The sequence below is a fragment of the Salvelinus sp. IW2-2015 genome, linkage group LG17 (assembly GCF_002910315.2).
Source record: "Salvelinus sp. IW2-2015 linkage group LG17, ASM291031v2, whole genome shotgun sequence".
Lineage (NCBI taxonomy): Eukaryota > Metazoa > Chordata > Actinopteri > Salmoniformes > Salmonidae > Salvelinus > Salvelinus sp. IW2-2015.
The window spans coordinates 34352997-34378320 of record NC_036857.1 but is presented as its reverse complement, the minus strand read 5'-3'; the positions used below and the strand labels follow the sequence as shown (position 1 = coordinate 34378320).

General features: G+C 40.9%; 1 protein-coding gene across 3 annotated transcripts in view; it reads right to left on the bottom strand.

The window, feature by feature from the left end:
* LOC111976240 (mitochondrial carrier homolog 1) overlaps nt 1–8781 on the bottom strand; it is a 45688-nt gene extending 36907 nt beyond the window's left edge. For all 3 annotated transcript variants that reach the window (XM_024005004.2, XM_024005005.2, XM_070448113.1), the window contains exons 1-5: nt 8540–8781; nt 7883–7967; nt 7684–7790; nt 7353–7430; nt 6305–6362 (exon numbers count right to left, since the gene is read on the bottom strand). In XM_024005004.2, coding sequence (XP_023860772.1) covers nt 6305–6362; nt 7353–7430; nt 7684–7790; nt 7883–7967; nt 8540–8710 — 499 coding nt within the window. In that variant the 5' untranslated portion in view covers nt 8711–8781. The remainder of the gene's footprint in view (nt 1–6304; nt 6363–7352; nt 7431–7683; nt 7791–7882; nt 7968–8539) is intronic.
* Between the last annotated feature and the right edge of the window lie 16543 nt (nt 8782–25324).

Here is a 25324-nt window from a genome sequence, read left to right as displayed (position 1 = left end):
CACAGTGAAATGCTTTACTTACGAGCCCCGAACCAACAATGCAGTTTAAAAAAAAAATACAGATAAGAACAAGAAATAAAAGTAACAAGTCATTAAAGAGCTGCAGTAAAATAACAATAGCGAGACTATATACAGGGGTGTACCGGTACAGAGTCAATGTGCTGGGGGAACCGGTAATATGTACATGTAGGTATTTATTAAAGTGACTATGCATAGATGATGACAACAGAGAGTAGCAGAGGTGTAAAAGGGGGGAGGCAATGCAAATAGTCTGGGTAGCGATTTGATTAGATGTTCAGGAGTCTTATGGTTTGGGGGTAGAAGCTGTTTAGAAGTCTCTTGGACCTAGACTTGGTGCTCCGGTACCGCTTGCCGTGCGGTAGCAGAGAAAACAGTCTATGACTCGGGTGGCTGGAGTCTGTGACAATTTTTAGGGCTTTCCTCTGACACCGCCTGGTATAGAGGTCCTGGATTACAGGAAGCTTGGCCCCTGGGCCGTACACACTGCCCTCTGTAGTGCCTTGCAGTCGGAGGCCGAGCAGTTGCCATACCAGGCAGTAATGCAACCAGTCAGGATGCTCTCAATAGGGCAGCAGTATAACTTTTTGAGGATCTGGGGACCCTTAGCCAAATCTTTTCAGTCTCCTGAGGGGGAAAAGGTGTTGTCGTGCAATCTTCACAACTGTCTTGGTATGTTTGGAACATGATAGTTTGTTGGTAATGTGGACATCAAGGAACTTAAAACTCTCGACCCGCTCCACTACAGCCCRGTCGATGTTAATGGGGGCTTGTTCGGTCCTCCTTTTCCTGGAGTCCGCAATCAGCTCCTTTGTCTTGCCTCACATTGAGGGAGAGGTTGTTGTCCTGGCACCACACTGCCAGTTCTCTGACCTCCTCCCTATAGGCTGTCTCAAAGTTGTCGGTGATCAGGCATARCACTGTTGTGTCGTCAGCAAACTTAATGATGGTGTTGGAGTCGTGTTTGGCCATGCAGTGGTGGGTGAGCAGGGAGTACAGGAGGGGACTAAGTACACACCCCTGAAGGGCCCCAGTGTTGAGGATCAGCGTGCCAGATGTGTTGTTGCCTACCCTTACCACCTGGGGGCAGCCCATCAGGAAGTCCAGGATCCAGTTGCAGAGGGAGGTYTTTAGTCCCAGGGTCCTTAGCTTAGTGATTAGCTTCGTGGGCACTATGGTGTTGAACGCTGAGCTGTAGTCAATGAACAGCATTCTCACATTGGTGTTCCTTGTGTCCAGGTGGGAAAGGGAAGTGTGAAGCGCGATTGAGAATGCGTCATCTGTGGATCTGTTGGGGCGGTAAGCAAATTMAAGTGGGTCTAGGGTATCCAGGAGGATGCTGTTGATGTGAGCCATGACCAGCCTTTCAAAGCACGTCATGGTTACCGACGCGAGTGCTACGGGGTGGTAATCATATAGGCAGGTTACCTTCGCTTCCTTGGGCACAGGGACTAAACACAAACAAAGCATTTGTGTTTAGTGAGTCTGCCAGATCAGAGGCAATAGGGACGAGCAGGGATGTTCTCTTGATAAGTGCGTGAACTGGACCATTTTCCTGTCATGCTAGCCATTCAAAACGTGACGAGTACTTGTGAGTTTCAGGGAAAATGAATGGAGTAAAAAATACATTATTATCTTTAGGAATGTAGTGAAGTAAAAATACAAATTTGTAAAAATATAAATAGTAAAGTAAAGTACAGATACCCCCCAAAAATACTTTGGTAGTACTTCAAAGTATTTTTACTTTAAAGTAAGTACTTTATAAGTACTTTACACCACTGCCAACTAATTGCAGCATTYCCGCAAAAATGGAAGAGGCAAAAAGTTAAGACCTTGTCTGTCGGCCCTGCATTAACCTCTACGGGATCGGTGTCTCTACACCGGGACGGTTGTTGCTAACGTGACTAGAATGTCGTTGTAAGGACATAGACACGTCTTATATGTGCAGAAAGCTTAAATTGTTAATCTAACTGTGCTGTCCAATTTACAGTAGCTATTACAGTGAAAAAAMACCATGCTATTGTTTGAGGAAAGTGCACAACAATAAAACGATACATTCACCTCTGGAGGTAAATAATGTAGTTACATTCAGTAATCTTGCTCTAATTTGTCATCCTGAGGGTCCCAGAGATAAAAATGTAGCATAGTTTTGTTTGATAAAATTAATTTGTATATTCAAATGTAGGAACTGGGTTAATTTTATATTTCCACAAACTTCAGTGTTTCCTTTCAAATGGTATCAAGAATATGCATATCTTTGCTTCAGGTCCTGAGCTACAGGCAGTTAGATTTGGGTATGTCATTATAGGCGGAGACTGAAAAAAAGGGTCCGATCCTCATTAACGACCAAAATTGGTTAAAGAAAATTGTGATGAATAAAAAAGTATACCAGTTTKATTTAAGGACCAGAAAAATGACAGCTGTGCCATATAGATTGCAAAATAGTTGGGAAGAGATTCGATGTACCGATTCTATGCACATGGTTTATGAAATGATACACAAAATGACACCGAATTCAAAACTTTATTTAAATTATTATACAATTATTATATATTGCAACCAATAGAATGTTATATACTGTATATGGGGGATACAACCATCCCAGTTCGGCAGATTTTGCTGCAAAGAGACCATCATTAGTTCATTTGTTTTGGTGCATATGTAGCTTGTTTTTGGTAGCAAGTTRAGGAATGGCTAAAGAATTGCAACATTAGCCTGAGGCTAACTATGCAAATAGCAACGATGTGTGATTTGTATTTGTATTTATGATTGATCCCCATTATCTGCTGCCAAGGCAGCATGTACTCTTCCTGGGGTCCAGCAAAATGAAGGCAGCTAATAACATTTGAAAAACAGTACAATACATTCAAAACACACTGTGTGCCCTCAGGCTCCTACCCCACCACTACCACATATCTAAAATACAAAATCCATGTGTGTGTATACTGCGTATGTTATCATGTATGTGTATGCATGTGACTGTGCCTATGTTTGTGTTGCCTTGCTTTAAATCWAATTTTACTGCTTGCATCAGTTACTTGATGTGGAATAGAGTTCCATGTAGTCATGGCTCTATGTAGTACTGTGCGCCTCCCAAAGTCTGTTCTGGACTTGAGGACTGTGAAGAAACCTCTTGTGGCATGTCTTGTGGGGTATGCAGGGGTGTCCGAGATGTGCGCCAGCAGTTCAAACAGACAGCTCGGTGCATTCAACCTCTCATAAATACAAGTAGTAATGAAGTACATTTCTTCTCCACTTTGAGCCAGGAGAGATTGACATGCATATTCTTAATATTAGCTCTCTGTGCACATCCAATGCCAGCTGTGCTGCCCTGTTCAGAYCTAATTGCAATTTTCCTAAGTTCCTTTTTGTGGCACCTGATCAGCAGTCCAGGTGTGACAAAACTAGGGCCTGTAGGACCTGCCTTGTTGATAGTACTATTAAGAAGGTAGAGCAGCGCTTTATTACGGACAGACTTCTCCCCATCTTAGCTACTGTTGTATCAATATGTTTTGACCAAGACAGTTTACAATCCAGGGTTACTCCAAGCAGTTTAGTCACCTCAACTTGCTCAATTTCCACAATATTTATTAAAATATTTAGTTGAGGTTTAGTGGATGTTTTTAGTTTTAGAAATATTTAGGACTAACTTATTCCTTGCCACCCACTCTGTAACTAACTGCAGCTCTTTGTTAAGCGTTGCAGTCATTTCAGTTGCTGTAGTAGCTGATATGTATAGTGTTGAGTCATCCGCATACAGACACATACAGGCTTTTCTCAAAGCCTGTATGCTCCCCATCCAACCTGACAGAGCTTGAAAGGATCTGCAAAGAAGAATGGGAGAAACAGGTGTATGGCTATTACAGGTGTGCAGGTGTGCCACACTTGTAGCGTCATACCCAAGAAGACTTGAGTCTATAATCGCTGCCAAAGGTGCTTCAACAGTACTGTACTGAGTAAAGGGTCTGAAAACTTATGTAAATGTGATATTCCCATTTTATTTTATTTTGTATAAATTGCAAAAAAATCTAAAACCTGTTTTTGCTTTGTCATTATGGGGTATTGTGTGTAGATTGACGAGGAAAAGAAACAATTGAATCCATTTTAGAATAAGGCTGTAACGTAACATGGAAAAAGTCAAGGATTCTGAATTTTTACATTTATTATTTCAACTTTTCAGCTGAAATAATTAATGTAATAAAATAGTATACAAATGTCCAAAAGCAAAAATATACACAAATAATACATTATCTGATTAAATTGTTTTAGAAAGGGGCACAAGACATGTCCTCTCTCTCCCCTCCTGTTTGCACTGGCAATTGAACAGCTTGCAGAAATAATTAGACAGGACCCAAACATAACAGGTATCAGTATTGGTAAATATGAATATAAACTAATCTTATTTGCAGATGATCTCCTGATACACCTGAACAATAGTGGCAACTCAATGCTCAGGATATAACATTTACGTGGAATTGTTTTATTATAATGGCAATAAGAACAATAATAACTCATGATCTACAGCAATCCTTTAAGTGGACCATACAAAATATCAAATACTTTGGGTGCTTAATAAGTTACAACAAACATACAAAGATAACTTTATCCCATTACTCAACAATATGAAAGCAGATCTAAATAAATGGAAATAATCTTGTGCCAATGTTAAAAAGTCCATAGTTATGGGCGGAGTCGGAAAGTTGGCTGTCAGAAGTGTTACAATGTAAATGTACTTTTAATCCGCCTGTCTGCATATTTCAAGACAAGATATATGAGGGTGCAGTGAGATACCTGATGGGTTGGATGATACTTTTCTCATCAATCATATTGAAAAAAAAARGTATACTTAACTGGAAATCAACCAATCCTCCATCGTTAACACAATGGAAAAGGTCAAATGCTTTATTATCGGAATGTTGAAAGTGCGTGGAGACGGAGAGAAACAAAATGGTGCAGTTTCAGGCGATGTGGAGGAGAGGGATGCAGGCGCTGGAGATGTGAGCAGGTGTGATGTTGTGGATGATTGTGAGCGTCTGTATGTTGTCGTTTGTATGTGTATGTTTTGCATTGTTAAAAAAATTATATTTACAAATATATAATAACCATAATGTTGAGGTAAACTTGGACTCATGTGATGATATGTTACGTTGTAGCCTATAGCCCACCACCATGTGGGAAAAGCATGAAGAGTTTATAGGCAGATTAAATAAACTATGATGAACTTCCTCATATTGTAGTAAAACGTGCACAGTGAGGGCCTCCCGGGTGGCGCAGTGGTCTAGGGCACTGCATCGCAGCGCTAGCTGTGCCACCAGAGACTCTGGGTTCGCGCCCAGGCTCTGTCGCAGCCGGCCGCGACCGGGAGGTCCGTGGGGCGACGCACAATTGGCCTAGCGTCGTCCGGGTTAGGGAGGGTTTGGCCGGTAGGGATATCCTTGTCTCATCGKGCWCCAGCGACTCCTGTGGCGGGCCGGGCGCAGTGCGCGCTAACCAAGGTAGCCAGGTGCACGGTGTTTCCTCCGACACATTGGTGCAGCTGGCTTCTGGGTTGGAGGCGCGCTGTGTTAAGAAGCAGTGCGGTTTGGTTGGGTTGTGTTTCGGAGGACGCATGGCTTTCYACCTTCGTCTCTCCCGAGCCCGTACGGGAGTTGTAGCGATGAGACAAGATAGTAATTACTAACAATTGGATACCACGAGATTGGGGAGAAAAAAGGGGGTAAAATTTTTACAAATTAAAAAAGTGCACAGTGATGAGATTCAAATTTCCAATAAATATCGAGGGTATTATTTGAAAGCTGGTGACATGATGATCGTTGCTGGGCTTCCATTATCAAATAAAAATAATCTTTCTCTTATCCATTTCTCATCAYATAACCTACCCTGTCAAATTTCTCAGCGACCACTGTCTAGACTAGAGAGCATATGCCAAAAACAGATTGGGCAAGATTGCTATTTATCACAACAGTTTCTGTGACAAAGCCATCAGTAGAGTTGAAAATGAGATGTAAACACGTTGAACTTCTGATTTTTATTCGGTAGTTGGAAACTTAAGCTCAAAAGTGCTTTTTATGTGCACTACGTCATCAAGCACAGATTTTTATCCACAACATGTCAGTTTGATGGAAACTCTCAAAATTATCATKTTTTTTCCTATGTGGATTTTTGAATATTTGCATGAAAATCTGTTGSATATTGGATGGAAACCTAGCTAGTCTGGATTAAAAAAACAAAGCTATAAACTCCAAGCCAATAAAGAAAATAAACACAGACAATCGCCAGGATTTACCATGGAAGGGATGAGTGGCTATTCTGGACAGGCACTGGATYACCATCTCATGTGAGGTCTTGAGTGAGAGAAAGAGGAAATCAAACTGTGCCAAGTATCAGTGGGCATAGCTATGCAAAACTGCTACATCTAACCCGTTCAGAAATCACCAAGTAGGCAACACTGGAATCTATTGCGAACACTAAAAATAAGACCAGCAAATATAGAACTGCACAACAATGTTATATATCATTAACCACAACATAAGAGAGGATTTATTAATAACTTATTATATACATATAATAACTTATTATACATATATTAGAAGTCCATGCTTTCATTCAAAAGTTACTGTATTGACGTGTTAATTTAAATAATACACTGAGTAAAACAAACATTAGGAACACCTTCCTAATATTGAGTTGCACCCCTCCCCTTTTGCCCAGCCTCAATTCGTCTGGGCATGAACTCTACAAGGTGTCGAAAATGTTTCACAGGGATGCTGGCCCATGTTGACTCCAATGCTTCCCACAGTTGTGTCAAGTTGGCTGGATGTCCTTTGAGTGTTGGACCATTCTTGATACACACAGGAAACTGTTGAGCGTGAAAAATCAACAGCATTGCAGTTCTTGACACTCAACCCTGTTGAGCCTGGCACCTACTACCATACCCCGTTCAAAGGCACTTAAATCTGTTGTCTTGACCATTCACCCTATGAATGGCACACACGTCTCAATTGTCTCAAGGCTTAAAAATCCTTCTTTAACCTGTCTCCTCCSCTTCATCTACACTGARTGAAGTGGATTTAACAAGTGGCATCAATGAGGGATCATGGCTTTCACCTGGATAGCCCATGTCACGGAAAGAGAAGTTTTGTGCGTGCGTGCGTACATACACACACACATTATATGGATATCGTAATCTTAATACTTCCAGACCAGAATGTCTAGAAAATGGAGTGATAAGGAGCGAATTCACTCCAACCTAATAAACTCAACTGGCTTCACATGGACACACTTGACATTTTATACTTTCATATTATGCTCCCTATCACACTTTGACCTCTCACCTCTTTCATCACTTTCCTGAGGGAGGTCTTCAAGTCGTCTCTGTTCGATACATGCTCCGCCTGCTCTGCTGGAATGGCCTGGAGAGGGYAAAGACGGGCTTAAATAACTTGATATACGGGGTTCTTCCCACATACTGTCACAAACGCATTATTCAATTACATGTGTCTCTCTCATTTGATAAGGACACTGACTACACATTGGCAAGCTCCGATGATTGGTTGGATGATACGCTTTTGTGGCCAGAGTGGCGAGTTTCAAAAACCTATTGAGAGCAGTTGCAGTTWTGAGTGATTATGAAGTACCACTCCTCTGGGTCTAGGATCCCCTTACCTCTTTGACTTTACTCCGGACCATGGTGGAGATGGCACTGGACATTATACGAGGGGATAGACCTCGGAAGAGTCCCATCTTTCCGTCGACCCTTACGATGTGCTGTGCTGTGGACAGATAGACATCACTGTCCTATCAACTCTTATTCCCCATATACAGGGTGACAAAGGATGTTAACCCATGGGCAAGACTCACACACCATAGGAGAAGAATCCAGGTAGGTAGAACACTTTCCTCCCAAACATGGTGGCTCCAACAGTTGGGGTGAGGGGCTCATGTCCAATCTGAAAGCACACACAACTCACTGGAAGCAAGCTGGCATACTGAAGGGGAATCATTTTGATATATTTGTCATAGCTGTTGGCCCTAGTTGTAGGATCTTGGCACTTGCAGTTGAAAGAGTGATGGCTTCTTGGACAGTTAAGTAGTGAAAAGGGCAGGCTGGCGTGCAGAGAATTTAACCACATGTAGCTAAGATTGAATGCAAATAATATAAATTTCGCTTTATCTGTCCTCCCCAGACACACATACTTATGAGAGATAATATTGGCTATGCTCAACGCTTGAGGTTTGACTGGGGGTGGGCAAAGCCAGGACTAGAGATGATGCCATCTCTGACGTTAGTTATGTATTTAGCAAGCTAGCATGATGGAAATATGGTAGAAAAGGGGGTGAAATACCAAAACATTTATAAACAAGCTAACGTTAGGTCTTGACAGCAAACTCAAACACCCCAATCATAATCCTGAAAGAGGGACTTCAAAGTGATAGCCCTCGTGCTTTCTGGCAAAATAATTAATAACTCAAACCAATGTAGATTTGCCTAAATCGAGTAACTAAGTAACTAGCTAGCTACCTGAATMAGCAGTTTGACATACAGAAGCGGGTGTGTGATCGCTGTCACCCCGGCTCCGAGAAGCACGATTGCCGTGTCCATGTCCACGGCCGTCGCGGACGCATCCTGGTCAAATCTGAGGGGCTCCCTTCGCCCACCTGTATCGCCAGACAAGTTCTCAGGTGTCACCATTTTCACTGCGATATTGAGAGCAATTGTCCAGTCGACAGTTCCACAGGCTGTGCAGGGAATGGGATGCGCAAAACAAGAACATGTCACGTGATTCCGTCGAGGATCAAAACAAAAGAGGCGGGGCTACTTTACCTCCCTGTGGAAGAGGAATGAGCTGCATGCTCCTTTCTATCCAGCAGATGGGAGTGTTTGCTTCATTTTTTTTTGACAGTACACTACAGCTCAGTACAAGAGCTCTACTGCCGAAAATGAACCCATATTCATATGCCATGTAAACTTCGATGACGTAATTGTGAAATGGAAAATGTGAAGACATATGTGGGTCTCGATTGTCCATTGTATATAATCTATATATACTTGTGTTCCCTCATGTACTTTCTGTATTGATTTGTTGTTAATAAAAATATATATATAAAAAAATAAAAATAAAAAATATTATTAAAAAAATATTTGAAATAAAAATAAAAATACCTATGTGGGTCATTCTATGAAAATGGTGGCTTTTTGAACAGCCAACTTCGAGAAATTATAATTACTTTCTTAAAATCAAAACTTAGTCAGATAATAGTTAACCACTTAACATTATAAATCAACATAATTGACAGCTTAACATATATATATTTTTTACCACATTACATAAAAAAATGCTTGTGCTGCCTTATTGTCACTGGTGTTACCTATATTTTAGATGACAATTCAGGCTTTCTAGAATGTAATTTCAGTCTTTAATTTACATATATAATCAAAGACAGAAAAGGTTAATGATAATACTAAGAAATTGTTTGGATTAGTAATAACTTACTTTAAACATGCTTGTGTAATGTTCTATTGTCTGACATGTTTCCATTTATACTATTGTTTTTTGTTTTTGTAACATTAGAAATAATTTAGGGTGAGTCATCAAAATTGAATGATCATATCCTTAAAATGTTTACTAATGAATGTAGCAACAGTTAGGTAGATACAAAAACCATATTCAATTAAATTGGGCAACTCTGATGCCAGAACACCAACATGCCATAAAGTAATACCAGTGACACAATGTAACACCAGTGACACAATGTAACACCAGTGACACAATGTAACACCAGTGACACAATGTGAAACCAATGACAAACATAAGATTACTTCAAATACATTTTAACAATTTATTAGTAATATTTTTTATTACAAATAATTTCAGATTTCATTTAATATGAACAATAAAATGAGGGTTATTGGTCAAAGATTAAGACCAAATGATGAAGCCTATTGACTAAAATGTGTCTTTCATAACACAACATTGTCATGCAAACATATTAAACATGTCCACTAGAACATTAGAAACACTAACATTGAACATAAACTAAAACTGTTTTCCTAACCACACTGATACGAACATTTTGTATGCAGTAAATGTTCATGGAATGTTTCCTGTATTGTTCTTCACTTCAGGTAAAAGTTCTTCACTTTTACTTCAGCTTCTTCACTTGTAGCCAGTGCACATCTGCCACTCTCACAGTCAGGTGAGACTCGATGACATCTGGACGAAGTGGAGCTGAGGTATCTAGATCGATGAAATCTGGTTGATGTGGAGGTGAGAGATCACGGCCATTAGCTGGCATTGTCGGGAGGGTGACTTCTTGGAGTCCATAACATGGGCAATCCCACACGCCTTCCGCTGCTTGGCAGAGACAACTTCTGTCTCTATATTTTAGGATGCCAGATGTGATATTTACAACCTGGTGCATTCCCATGGTTCCTTTTATGGTAACCAGAGATACCTCAGACATCTTCTGTGCCTTTCTTTCCACCTTTTCCTCGCTGACATAATGCCACTGTATTTGAATGCCAGTCCCTCAACTCCTGGTAGAAAGACATTGCATCCGTTATGTCTATCCCGTGGCAGACCAAGAGGTCGGCTGACCTCTTTAATGAACCCCCCCACTCCATCCGGAGAACCTTTTCTGTGACTGGCCTCAAAAAGTTTCCCTTGGAAGCCCTTCTTGTAAGGTTCTGTGCAAACCATGTAAAAGTTGCTCTTCTGTTTATATTGCAGTCCGTGATACATTTTGCAGTGGGTTTTTTTCACGTTAATTTCATGTAAGCAATAAAAAGTAATATGTGCTCAATTTAGGGAGATTTTAAGCAGAATACATAATACAAAAACAATTACAAACATCTTAAGTGCTCAATTTTGTTTATTTTCCTGAACAATGTTTATTTCGGCCTAGCTCGTTTATCGAGCTCTGTTTCGTGGCTTCCAGGCTTTGTATGAAAAACCAATGCTCAGCTCACACAACTTTTTGAATTTCTTTATCAGCTTTCCTGTCAGTATATTTACAAACCCCTGTTTGGCTTTGTCTGCTTTCTCTGCTTTGTACTTTGCTCTTAGATCCCCCAAGAGAGCATAGTGGAAGTTTAGTTGTTCTAATTGATGAAGAGGCCGGGCAGCCTTGTAGAGTGCTTCTCGTATTTGTTCTTGGACTGTCAAGGTCTTGATCTTTAGCCTGCAAACAGTGACAACATTTTTGTATTTGTGGTGTAGTCTTTTGTACTTTTCCAACTTATCTTGCAACTCTTGATGTTTTCTTCTGCCTATCTGTGCTTCTCTCCTGCGCACTCTCCTTGGATTCATTGTCTGTAAAGATGTAACATATAATTGTATTCGATTTCCAGTGTAAGATGCATGCAACATAATACAAACATGAAATCCTACTCTGTCACGCCTATCAATWAAACTACGTAGCTTCTTAAAACAGTATATATATATCAATTCTCATGCCATGTGAGAAATATTGTGTAGGCCTACTTAAAGGGATAGTTCATCTGAACTACGAAATTACATATTGGTTTCCTTACCGTGTAAGCAGGCTATGGACAAGGTATGTCACCAATCAATGCTTCGGTTTTGTGCCACAAATGCAAAATAATTAGCATTTGAAACAGTGGCCAGGTAAACAAAAGCATAGCTTGCTGTCATACCTTGTCCATAGACTGCATAGATGGTAAGAAAACCAATATGTCATTTTGTAATTTGGGTGAACTATACCTTTGAGTCTACAATACGTAAAACACTAAACAAGAATGGTGTTCATGGGAGGACACCACGGAAGAAGCCCAACAAAAACATTGCTGCACGTCTGAAGTTCGCAAAAGAGCACGTGGATGTTCCACAGAGCTACTGGCAAAATATTCTATGGACAGATGAAACTAATGTTGTGTTGTTCGGAAGGAACACACAACACTATGTGTGGAGAAAAAAAGGCACAGCACACCAACATCAAAACGTCACCCCAACTGTAAACAATGGAGGAGGGAGCATCATGGTTTGGGGCTGCTTTGTTGCCTCAGGGCCTGGACAGCTTGCTATTATCGACGGAAAAATTAATTGCAAAGTTTATCAAGATATTTTGCAAGAGAATGTAAGTCTATCTGTCCGCCAATTGAAGCTSAACAGAATTTAGGTGATGCAACAGGACAACAACACAAAAGACAGAAGTAAATCAACAACAGAATGGCTTGAACAGAAGAAAATACATCTTCTGGAGTGGCCCACTCAGAGTCCTGACCTCAACCCGATTGAGATGCTGTGGCATGACCTCAAGAGAGTGGCTCACACCAGACATCCCAAGAATATTGTGGAACTGACACAGTTTTGTAAAGAGGAATGGTCCAAAATTCCTCCTGACTGTTGTTCAGGTCTGATCTGCAACAACAGAACATGTTTGGTTGATGTTATTGCTGCCAAAAGAGGGTCAACCTGTTATTWAATCCAAGGGTTCAGATACTTTTTCCAACCTGCACTGTGAACGTTTACACGGTGTGTTCAGGAAAGACATGAACAATTATAATTGTTTGTGTGTTATTAGTTTAGGCAGACTGTGTTTGTCTATTGATGTGAACTAGATGAAGATCAGATCCAATTTCATGACCAATTTATGCAGAAATCCAGGTAATTCTAAAGGMTTCACATATATATTTATACAGCGGGAAGAAAAATTATCTATATTGTCTGAATACACTGTATATACAGTATATATACAGTGCTATCGGGAAGTATGAAGACCCCTTGACTTTATCCACATCTTGTTATGTTACTGCCTTATTATAAAATTGATGAACACTTTTATTTTATTTTATCAATCTACAAACAATACCCCATAATGACAAAAGCATAAACTGTTTTTTWWTTTTTTTTATTTTGGGAAATGTATTAAAAATCTAAAATAACTGAAATATTCCATTTACATAAGTATTCAGACCCTTTACTCAGTACTTTGTTGAAGCACCTTTGGCAGCGATTACAGCCTCGAGTCTTCTTTGGTATGACGCTACAAGCTTGGCAGACCTGTATTTGGGGAGGTTCTCCCATTCTTCTCCACAGATCCTTTCAAGTTCTGTCAGGTTAGATGGAGTGTCGCTGCACAGCTATTTTCAGGTCTTTGTAGAGATGTTCGATCGGGTTCAAGTGCAGGGTCTGCATGGGCCAGTCAAGGACATTCAGAGACTTGTCCCGAAGCCAATCTTGCGTTTTCTTGGCTGTGTGCTTAGGGTCGTTGTCCTGTTGGAAGTTGAACCTTCACGCCAGTCTGAGGTCGTGAGCGCTCTGAAGAACGTTTTCATCAAGGATCTCTCTGTACTTTGCACCTTTCCCTCGATCCTGACTTATCTCCCAGTCCCTGCTGCTGAAAAATATCCCCAAAGCATAATGCTTCCACCACCATGCTTCACCGTAGGGATGGTGCCAGGTTTCCTCCAGAAGTGACGCTTGGCAWTCAGGCCAAAGAGTTCAATCTTGGTTTTATCAGACCAGAGAATCTTGTTTCTCATGGTCTGAGAGTCTTTYGGTGCCTTTWGGKAAACTCCAAGCAGGCTGTCATGTGCCTTTTACTGAGYAGTGGCTTCCGTCTTGCAACTCTATCATAAAGGCCTGATTGGTGGAGTGCTGCAGAGATGGTTGTCCTTCTGGAAGYTCGTCCCATCTCCTCAGAGGAACTCTGGAGCTCTGTCAGAGTGACCATCAGGTTCTTGGTCACCTCTCTGACCAATACCCTTCTCCCCCAATTGCTCAGTTTGGCCMGGTGGCCAGCTGTAGGAAGAGTCCTGGTGGTTCTGTCAGGGTTTCACCTAGGGGCCATGATAGGGGCTGTACCAAATGTTTGATGTATTATAATAATTGATTATGCTTATGTTGTATTAATAGAAGGGGAGGGGTTATAAGACCCCTCCCTCCTTACATTTATAGGTCCTAGACTACAGATTAACCATATATATATTCATTATATAGGTTTAATATTGTTCCACAGTTTTTTTWGTCTCTCTGCCTCTTATAAAGAAACGGTATGTGAAATGTGTGACTGAGACAGAACTCTGCAGGGGAGTATAAGAGATGAGACTAGTCAGACATTCCACTATGAATCAACTTGGAGGAGTGGACATTTACTGCTTAGCCCTTAGAAAACACTGGAACTATTGTATCTCTCTTGCAAGTTTTATAGCTGTGTATGCATGGGCTTGGTCTGATGAGTAGAAGGTAATGACGTATGCAGTGACATCACTAGGGCTGGACTTCGGGCTTAATAAAATAACTTGGGACTTTTCCTATTTTGCAGAACTTACTCGGGAAACATGCGAGCTATGTTCCTGTGGTCAACTTCTGTCTGCAATTGCATTAATAAAGGTTTTTGAATGATTTAATTAAAGATATTGTCTGAATGCTAATTTCACCAATGAGCCAATAATTGACAAGGAAAACGGAACGAACCCCAACAGTTCRAAACTTCTTCCATTTAAGAATGATGGAGGCTATTGTCTTCTTGGGGACCTTCAATTGATGCAGACATTTTGGGGACCCTTCCCCAGATCTGTGCCTCGGCACAATCCTGTCTCYGAGRTCTACGGACAATTCCTTCAAACTCATGGCTTGGTTTTTGCTCTTACATGCACTGTCAACTGTAGGACCAGGTGTGTGACTTTCCAAATCATGTCCAATCAACTGAATTAACCAAAGGTAGACTTCAATCAAGTTGTAGAAACACCTCAAGGATGACCAATGGAAACAGGATGAACCTGAGCTCAACTTCAAGTCTATAGCAAAGGGTCTGAAAACTTATTAGGTATTTTTGTTACTATTTTTTTCGGAACGTATATATACAGTGCCTTCAGAAAGTATTCACACTCCTTGACTTTTTCCACATTTTGTTTTGTTACAACCTGAATTTAAAATTGATTAAATTGAGAGTTTGTGTCACTGGCCTACACACAATACCCCATAATGTCAAAGTGGAATTAGGTTTTTCCACATTTTTACAAATTAATAAAAATGAAAGTATTCAACCCCTTTGTTATGGCAAGACTAAAACAGTTCAGGAGTAAAAATGTGATTAACAATTCACATAATAAGTTGCAAGGTCTTAGTGTTTAACATGATCTCTGTACCCCACACACCAATTGTCTGTAAGGTCCCTCTGGCGAGAAGTGAATTTCAAACACAGATTCAACCACAAAGACCAGGGAGGTGTTCCAATGCTTCGCAAAGAAGGGCACCTATTGGCCCACTTGGTAAAATAAAATAAAAAGCAGACATTGAATATRCCTTTGAGTATAGGCCTCATGCCGCTCAGGTYGGAGGGTACCAGGAATAAATTAATAAAAACAAAACTAATGAAAGAGCCCTTCTCATAAAACTAATGTGTGCCCTTCAGGAGCACACAGACACCAAAAATATCCCTGGCATCAAKATMTTAAACTGGCTTGGCTCSCTATTACAGCAACACCAATTTCCARTTAGTAAACCCGGATACAATTCCTATRGAGAGGYGTGGCTGGAAACAGCCAATGACTCTGCCGAAGTCGGCCAAAAGCTCCAGCACTGTGTTTGTTCAAGTGAAAATCAGGATATAACCCATATGTTTGAGCTCCTCTGCAAAAACGTGTCACAGAGTCTAGCCTTGCCGGTGAAGTAGAGCATGGTAGTGGCCGCACTGATGAGCTGCAGCTTGGAGAAGTAGTGGTGCATGTCATAGACAAACASGTAGACTGCKATGAAGAGACTGGTCAGGAAGGAGTATTGGAGAAGRAGTGGTGCATGTCATAGACAAACAGGTAGARTGCCYTGAAGAGACTGSTCAGGWAGGAGTACCACCACCAGTGAGTCCTATACGAAACACACCACACTCTTTAGGTTCGGCTCAATCTGTAGCGGCGCGTAGGTAAAATCACAGAGGAAGCCAGGCCAGAACAAAAAGCCCAACTACAACCAATTTGTTGTGATAATTGCGTTATTTGCTTTATAACCTGTTAGTTCATATGCCTTGCCAGTTTTATATAGGCCTAAGACGAAGACAATAAGAAGACACAGTGGCAGAATAAATTCAACCACACCTTTGTTTCATCATAAAACCTGAGATCAACATCTGTCCAGTGAAGTCTACAAATAATATTGCATGTAACAAACAGTTACAGTACATGACCTACAGCATGGTCAAGCAAATGAAGTAGTCTGACATTTTCGGACTACTAAACAACTATGGATTTAGATCCACGGAGAGATACCGCAAGTTGCAAAGAAAACAGGAGCTGCCTCCACTATTCCAGCACCATTTCAACATCATCTAATCACCTCTGCTTAGTCTAATACAGTGACAACTAAGATACCAAAAACMATTTAGTCCAATCAACTAAAGCTAAATATTATGTYGCTGTCCATGGTATCGATTTGAGTGTGTCTGTGTGTGCAAGTAGATAAAACATGTTGACTCATCCTACTCATCCTACTAAAAATGCCAATACCATCTTCCTCTCATGACTCTGTCATACAGTTCACGCTTTAAGTTTAGCCTAACATTAGCCTACTACATCTAGCTACATATTGAACTTCCGTCCTCTCAGGTTAGGGGCACAATTTATGGTTAGATCAGAATCACCATCATAATCATTGGAGAGTACGGAGAATTAAGTATCCAACCAAATCCAAATCTCCATCAGTGGAGATTTTAGCATGTACATTTTGGTGGAGCAAACTAAAATAAAAGAATGTTGATGTTGTTGCATGCCAGCAAAGTCAATACAACACTAAACAATASATTAATTGGACTATAACGGTGACAAACGGTGCCCACAAACTGTTAAGGCCTACAGGACATAAAGCTGTCCCAACACCTTACCAATGTTACAGCTGGCTTTCAGCGGAGCCTCGRCTGGCAGCAAAACAGTTCATTCAGCCTCATTTACTGCCGTTAAAAAAAACATAGCTGATACGYCTGACTTGCTTAAACAWATGTGGTTTCTACTGACAATTGAGGTGTAAAAACTATGGCATAAGGGACAACGAGCYGATATGAGGCAATCTGTAATTTTGATTAGGAAAGGGAAAAGGGGGATACCTAGTCAGTTGTACAACTGAAAGCATTCAACTGAAATGTGTCTTCTGCATTTAACCCCTCTTAGACATTAATGAGCGAGCTAGGACGGATGTAGTCAATATAACTATTTGTTTAGCACTTCTGAAATGTACAGCGACAGAATTCAGAATATGGACCGTTGTTACAGTATTCACCCTGTAAACCAAGTCAGAACCGTAGGATAAATAAAGCAGATAACAATAATAAGCAGATAATGAAAGCTCTTACAATATTTAATGACGATATTTCTCTAAAACAGGTTATAGGCTACATGTGCACCATCAAGTCAGGACAGTAGGCGAAATTATGAGGGGAAAATATACCAAATTATTAGGGTAAGGCACATGGGCTACTAACAGCTTAATACACAACATACACATACTATCTCCCTGGCATATTYCATCATTTATGCAGCAGCATGCAATACATTTTTGGAATCACCTTGTTGTGCTATGCTTACTTGAACAGGATGGTGGGCAGTCTTTCGTGGGCAAATTTTGTCAACAAATTCTGTCATTCTCTGGTTTTATTGGTGCTTTCAAGACAACTGGGAACTCAGGYAAAAAAACAAGGTTGAATCATGACATTAGCGATCTTCAGGTCAGAGCTCTAGAAAGAGGCCCTAGTTCCCGACTTGTAATTCCGAGTTGGATGACAGTTCAAAACGTATTTTCCCAGTCAGAGCTAGTTTTTTCCCCGAGTTCCCAGTTGTCTTGAACTCCCTGAAGTCTGAGATTTCCAAGTTCCAGTTGTTTTGAAAGCGGCAGAAGTCATGCTGGATTGACAGCATGGCCAATGTTGAATTTTTTTTTTTTTTAAAGAGACCCTTAAAACACAGACTTGGACCACACATCCACTCCACTGAATATCTGGCTAGTGATTGCTTTGCAATGCTTGCAGTTAGCCACTGATTCCTTCCAAAACACTCATTGTTGAATTTGAGATTCCTAACTTGTGTAATGTTTGTCCAATGGCCAATGAGCACCAATACGTTTTATCTATCATATATCTCCTCATTATTTCTCTTCATTTGACAAGAATTGAAAAGGATTTGCCAGTAGATTGTCGACTTGATTCACGATGACGGCTAGCTTGCTAGCTAAGATTTTGAAGGTATGATCTTGACATGATCAGCCCAATCAAAGCTACTGTAGATATAACATGAGGGCTCCCGAGTGGCGCAGCGGTCTAAGACACTACATCTCAATGCAAGAGGTGTCACTACAGTCACTGGTTCAATTTCAGGCTGTATCACATCCGGCCGTGATTGGGAGTCCCATAAGGTGGTGCACAATTAGCTAAATAAAGGTTACATTTAAAATAACTAAATTGACATTTTATCCTCAGCCAATGACTTTGAGCCTTCTTATATGGGCACTTCTAATGTAAATCTATGGCAGCACCCAAGGGGCTTGAATTTTAGAACTCTACCCATAGACTTTGCGGTGACGTAGTGTCCCCATGAGTTTTAATCTTTTTATTTTTAGTTCAACTTTATTTAACCAGGTAGGCCAGTTGAAAACAAGTTCTTCATTCATTTACAACTGCGGCCTGGCCAAGATAAAACAAAGCAGTGCGACAAAAACAACAACACAGAGTTAGACATGGGATAAACAAACGTACAGTCAATAACACAAAAGAAAAATCTGTATACAGTGTGTGCAAATTAAGTAAGGAGGTAAGGCAATAAATAGGCCATAGTGGCYTAGTAATTACAATTTAGCAATAAACACTGGGGTGATAGAATGTGCAGATGAGGATYTGCAAGTAGAAACACTGTTGTGCAAAAGAGCAGAAAAARAAAAACAAATATGGGGATGAGGTAGGTAGTTGGATGGGCTATTTACAGATGGGCTGTGTACAGCTGCAGCGATAGGTAAGCTGCTCTGAAAGCTGACGCTTAACGTTAGTGAGGGAGATATAAATCTCCAACTTCAGTGATTTTTGCAATTCGTTCCAGTCATTGGCAGCAGAGAACTGGAAGGAAAGGCGGCCAACGGAGGTGTTGGCTTTGGGGATGACCAGTGAAATATACCTGTTGGAGCGCGTGACCAGTGAGCTGAGATAAGGTAGAGTTTTACCTAGCAAAGACTTATAGATGACCTGGAGCCAGTGGATTTGGTGACGAATATGTAGCGAGGACCAGCCAACGAGAGCATACTGTACAGGTCGCAGTGGTGGGGAGTATATGGGGCTTGTGACAAAACGGATGGCACTGTGATAGACTGCATCCAATTTGCTGAGTAGAGTGTTGGAAGCTATTTTGTAAATGACATCGCCGAAGTCAAGGATCGGTAATTGTTACGAGAATTATGTTCTCAATGTTCYTAACCCAATTCAATTAACTACTCAGTCTGCAACCCAGAATCTGTAAAATACTGGTTGAATGAAACAGACGGAGGCCCAGCTATGATAGTCAAAATGTTTATTCACGAGCGCGCTAGTCCGTTGTACAAAATCATTCATTTTATACTGGCTCCTTACGCACTTACATTCACACACAAACAGTAGATATCATACGCACATACATACACACGAACAGTAGGTATCCTACGCACATACTGTATCAATACCCATCCGACAAAGATTAGGGACCGTGAGAAGCACTCCCTGTCCTCCCTCAAGATTAGGGAGTACTCACTGCCCAAATCTCTCAGAGGCCCCTAGCAAGGTCGGCACCGAATTATGCTCAGACAGTCTGTGTTTAAGATACTATAAAGATTCATTGTACAGATATATTGTTTTACCCTAATTCTGACTAAAACTACACACATCATTAATAATAATTTTATGATTCTAATCAATTTCATACAWTTATATGGTTTCAGGGTGAAAATATTCTAATCATTCATTTAAACATATAAATTCCATTCACAATCCACCCTTAATGACTAAATAATACACCTCATACCTCAAATACTATATGGAAACATATGGTATACAAGAATAATCCAAACCAATACATGTACATTCGATATTCATCAATGACTGTAATAGGCCTATATCCAATCATAACGCTAGGATTTTTATTACAATCTTCATAAAAAAACTGTCTAAACAATCGTATATAGTCTCATCCAACATTGGCTCCCCGTAGTTAAAAGAAACGGAGCCATCTCCTAGGCCTGGAGGCCTGTATTCGTCATCCCACTGGCCATAGTTCGGAATCGGTCCGTACCTCACCATCTGTTGCGTCATTGACCTCTCCAGAGTCCTGGTGATCAAACCTCTCATACACGGAATCAAACAACATCCACACAGAACCAAAACACTCATACAGGTGAAAGTTGCCCACAACACAGTGATGATGACATTTTCCATTTCCCAAACAAATTTGTAAGAGAATTATCCACCCCAGAGTTCTCTGCTAATTCGTGAGCTAATGTGGTTAAACCAGCCAGGGCCTTGGTCACTGATCCGTCTGGAGCTGTGTTATTAAAAAATAAATGTACAGCAATGAACCCTGCATCATTCTACAGACCCTGCCCTTTTCTGTCAATTAACATATCGAGAGTCAGTCTATTTTACCAGGTCATGAGGGAGGTGGCGGTAATTGGTCAGAGAGACCCTTTACTGCATCCCCAGTATCATTCACGAATCTCTGTTGAATATAATAGATGGCATAATCCAATCCACATTTTTATTTATTGTCAACCACCAAAAGAACGTAGTGGTAAAGTCTTCACCTATTTGATTCATAGCTTTGTTATTAATCTGTAACTTCCCTGAGGATGCCAATAGCATCCATCTAACTCCCATCCGGTCAAAAGTGCTTTCCACTGAGTCAAGGTGCACCAATGTATCGCTCTATAGACTCTCAGACTCTATGAAACTCTCCTGCCTACTTTAGCCTCCTATAACTGGCCTCTGATGACTAACCGAACTGGTTGGACAATAAGGGGCGCAGTGCCTAACCACCCTTTCTGGTGTGTTCTTTCGTATGCGTCTTTGCTGGTACAAGCCCACCTACATCAGTTATAGGTGCTGTTAGGTTAAGAATTTTCTCCTGTCCTTCCAAATCTAAGTTAGTCACGTTAACGATTACCTTTCAGCCAGTGCGATTACCTAACAGCCAGTTAAACTGCTGGCCAAATTCAAATACAGAAATAATTATTATAAAAATTCAGAAAACAAAACATATTTAACATAGGTTTAAAGATTACTTCTTGTGAATCCAACCACGTGTCAGATTTTTAAAAATGCTTTACGGCGAAAGCATACCTTACGATTATTTGAGAACATAGCCCACTAGACAAATCATTACAACAGTAACCAGCCAAGTAGAACAGTTACAAAAGTCAGAAATAGAGATAAAATTAATCCTTACCTTTGATGATCTTCATATGGTTGCACTCAGCAGACATTCATTTACTCAATAAATGTTCCTTTTGTTCAATAAAGTGTCTTTATATCCAAAAACCTCAGTTTTGTTCACGGTTTTCTTCAGTAATCCACAGGCTCAAACGCAGTCAAAACAGGAAGACAAAAAAATCTGAAATTGTGTCCGTAAAGTTCATAGAAACATGTCAGACGATGTTTATATCAATCCTCAGGTTGTTTTTAGCCAAATAATGATAATATTCAACCGGACAATAACGTCTTCAATTTAAAAGGTAACAAGAAACGCACTCTCTCGGTCTCGCGCATGAAAAAGCTGTGACACTTTAGGGTCCACTCATCAGACTGCTCTTACTTCCTCATTTTTCAGAATAGAAGCCCGAAACAATGTATAAAGACTGTTGACATCTAGTGGAGGCATAGAAACTGCCATTTGAGTCTCCAGTCAATGGATACTGTAATGGCATTGAATAGAAAACTACAAAACCAAAAAATAAAACTACTTCCTGAATGGATTTTTCTCAGGTTTTCGCCTGCCAAATCAGTTCTGTTATACTCACAGACACTATTTTAACAGTTTTGGAAACTTTAGAGTGTTTTCTATCCAAATCTACCAGTTATATGCATATCATATCTTCTGGGCCCGAAAAGCAGGCAGTTTAATTTGGGCATGCATTTCATCCAAAATTCCGAATGCTGCCCCCTACCCTAGAGAAGTTAAGTAACCTATTTTGAGATGTGAGAAACCACAATCTCTTTCAATAATGACAGGAATGGAGYTCTTTATTCCAGTGAGATTGCTAAGGCGAACAACATCATGTTTTGGTTTGCTCAACCTAGATCAAGGTAGACACGGTCTCAATGGGGATTGCTGAGCTGACTACACTGACTGTGCTAGTGGCAGACTCCACTAAGCTGGCCTGTACCCTCTCTCATTGTGGAGCTAGAGGAGTTAGAGCCCTGTCTATGTTCGTAGCTAAGATGAGGGCACCCGTCCAGCTAGGATGTAGTCCATCACTCCTCAGCAGGCCAGGCTTGGTCCTGTTTGTGGGTGAYTCCCAGAAAGCGGCCCAATTAGGAGGGGCAGAAAACGGTTTTCAACCAACGATTGAGTTGTGAGACTGCTGTAGAGCTCATCACTCCCCCCAACTGGGAGGGGGCCAGAGACAATTACTCGATGCCGACACATCTTTCTAGTTGARTTACACGCTGAAGCTATGTTACGTTTGGTGACCTCTGACTGTTTCATCCTAACATCGTTGGTGCSACCATATACTCTCTACACTTGCCAGTTTTAGCCTTAGCCAGCACCATCTTCAGATTAGACTTTGCCCCCTGCTAAACAGTGTATGATCGATGGATGATTATTTTMAAGTCTAATATTGAGGGTAAAGGAGTTGCCAATGGCTAGGGTTTTCAATTTGTCAGAGCTAATAGTGGAAGGCTTCGGCAGCTCAGACCCCGTAGAGGGTGGAGGAGAGACCTGAGAAGGCTCAGCCTCTGACTCGTTGCTTAATGCGGAGAACCGGTTGAAAGTTTGTCAGCTGAAGGAGCGACACCGGTTGAGTATGCCGACAGCATTTCTTTCCAAAAGCCTTGAGAAAATAGTCCGGCTGCGGGGACTGTGCGGGCGGATTTATACTACTATCTGTGCTTATTGGTGGCACAGACGCCGTTTCATCCTTTCTTACACTTAAATTGCCCTTCCCTAACGCTTACATCTGAAGCTGTGCTTGCAACACYGCTATCCTCACCATAAGGCCATAGTTCTCCCGTATATTATGAGTACAGCGACTGCAATTAGAAGGCCTAATGTTACTACTTAGCCTCGGCTGGTGGATGTCCTGTAGAACCATGTCCAGAAAAAGCGTCTGGGGAGAAGTTGAATGAAAAAAAGTAGAGCAAGGAAAAAACGAAGACGTTGGTAAACGAAAGGTTTGGCAGATAGCCAYGTAGCAACAAATAGCGCAGCAGCACTAGGACAAYTCCGGATGACTACCTCATGAAGCTAGTTGAGAGAATGCTAAGTGTGCAAAGCTGTCATCAACGCAAAGGGTGGCTACTTTGAAAAATCTCAAATACATTGACACTTTTTGGTTACTACATYATTCCATATGTGTTATTTCCTAGCTTTGACATCTTCACTATTATTATACAATGTAGAAAATAGAAAAAAGAAAAGAAAAACCTAGAATGAGTAGGTGTCCAAACRTTTGTCTAGTACTGTAGTGGCTTGCTAAAGTATTCACCCTCTTGGCATTTTTCCTATTTTGTTGCCATGCAACCGGGAATTTAAATTGATTTTTTGGGGGGGTTGTATCATTTGATTTACACAACATGCCTACCACTTTGAAGATGCAAAATATTTTTTATTGTGAAACAAACAAGAAATAAGACAAAGAAACAGAAAACTTGAGCGTGCATAACTATTCACCCCCCCCCAAAGTCAATACTTTGTAGAGCAACCTTTTGCAGCAATTACAGCTGCAAGTCTCTTGGGGTATGTCTCTATAAGCTTGGCACATCTAGCCACTGGGATTTTTGCCCATTCTTCAAGGCAAAACTGCTCCAGCCCCTACAAGTTGGATGGGTTCTGCTGGTGTACAGCAATCTTTAAGTCAAACCACAGATTTTCAATTGGATTGAGGTCTTTGCTTTGACTAGGCCATTCCAAGACATTTAAATATTTCCCCTTAAACCACTCAAGTGTTGCTTTAGCACTATGCTTAGGGTCATTGTCCTGCTGGAAAATGAACCTCTGTCCCAGTCTCAAATCTGTCTCTTATACACATCTAGATGTGTATAAGAGACAGGTTAAGGAGGGTAAGAATGGCATCATCAACTCCTCTGCTGGTCTGATAGGCAAACTGAAATGGGTCGAGGAGCTTCTGGGTGACACTGAGAATATGACTTTTCACAATTTTCTCAAGGCATTTCATAACTAAGGATGTCAAAGCGACAGGGCGATAGTCATTCAGCACAGAATGTCATTCAGACCATCCATTCAGACCATCCATCATTCCTTCAATTCTGACCAGTTTCCCAGTCCCTTCCGATGAAAAACATCCCCACAGCACCACCATGCTTAATTTACATTTACATTTAAGTCATTTAGCAGACGCTCTTATCCAGAGCGACTTACAAATTTCACTGTGGGGATGCTGTTCTTGGGGTGATGAGAGGTGTTGGGTTTGCACCAGAAATAGCATTTTTCCTAGATGGCCAACAAGCTCAATTTTATTTTCATCTGACCAGAGTACCTTCTTCCATATGTTTGGGGAGTCTCCCACATGCCTTTTGGCAAACACTAAACATGTATGCTTATTTTTTTCTTTAAGCAATGGCTTTTTTCTGGCCACTCTTCCGTAAAGCCCAGCTCTGTGGAGTATACGGCTTAAAGTGGTTCTATGGACAGATACTCCAATCTCTGCTGTGGAGCTTTGCAGCTCCTTCAGGTTTATCTTWGGTCTCTTGGCAGGTTTGTTGTGGTGCCATATTCTTTCCATTTTTTAATAATGGATTTAAATGGGGCTCTGTGGGATTTTCTACGTTTCAGATATTTTTGTACAACCCAACCCTGATCTGTACTTCTCCACAAATTTGTAGCGGACCTGTTTGGAGAGCTCCTTGGTCCTCATGGTGCCCCTTGCTTAGTTGTGTTGCAGTCTCTGGGGCCTTTCAGAACAGGTGTATGTATACTGAGATCATATGACAGAATGTGGACTTTATTTAACTAATTATGTGACTTCTGAAGGTAATTGGTTGCACCAGATCTTATTTAGGGGCTTCATAGCAAAGGGGGTGAATTCATACGCACACACCACTTTTCCAAACTTTCCCACCACTTTTCAATTTCACTTCACCAATTTGGACTATTCTGTGCATGTCCAGT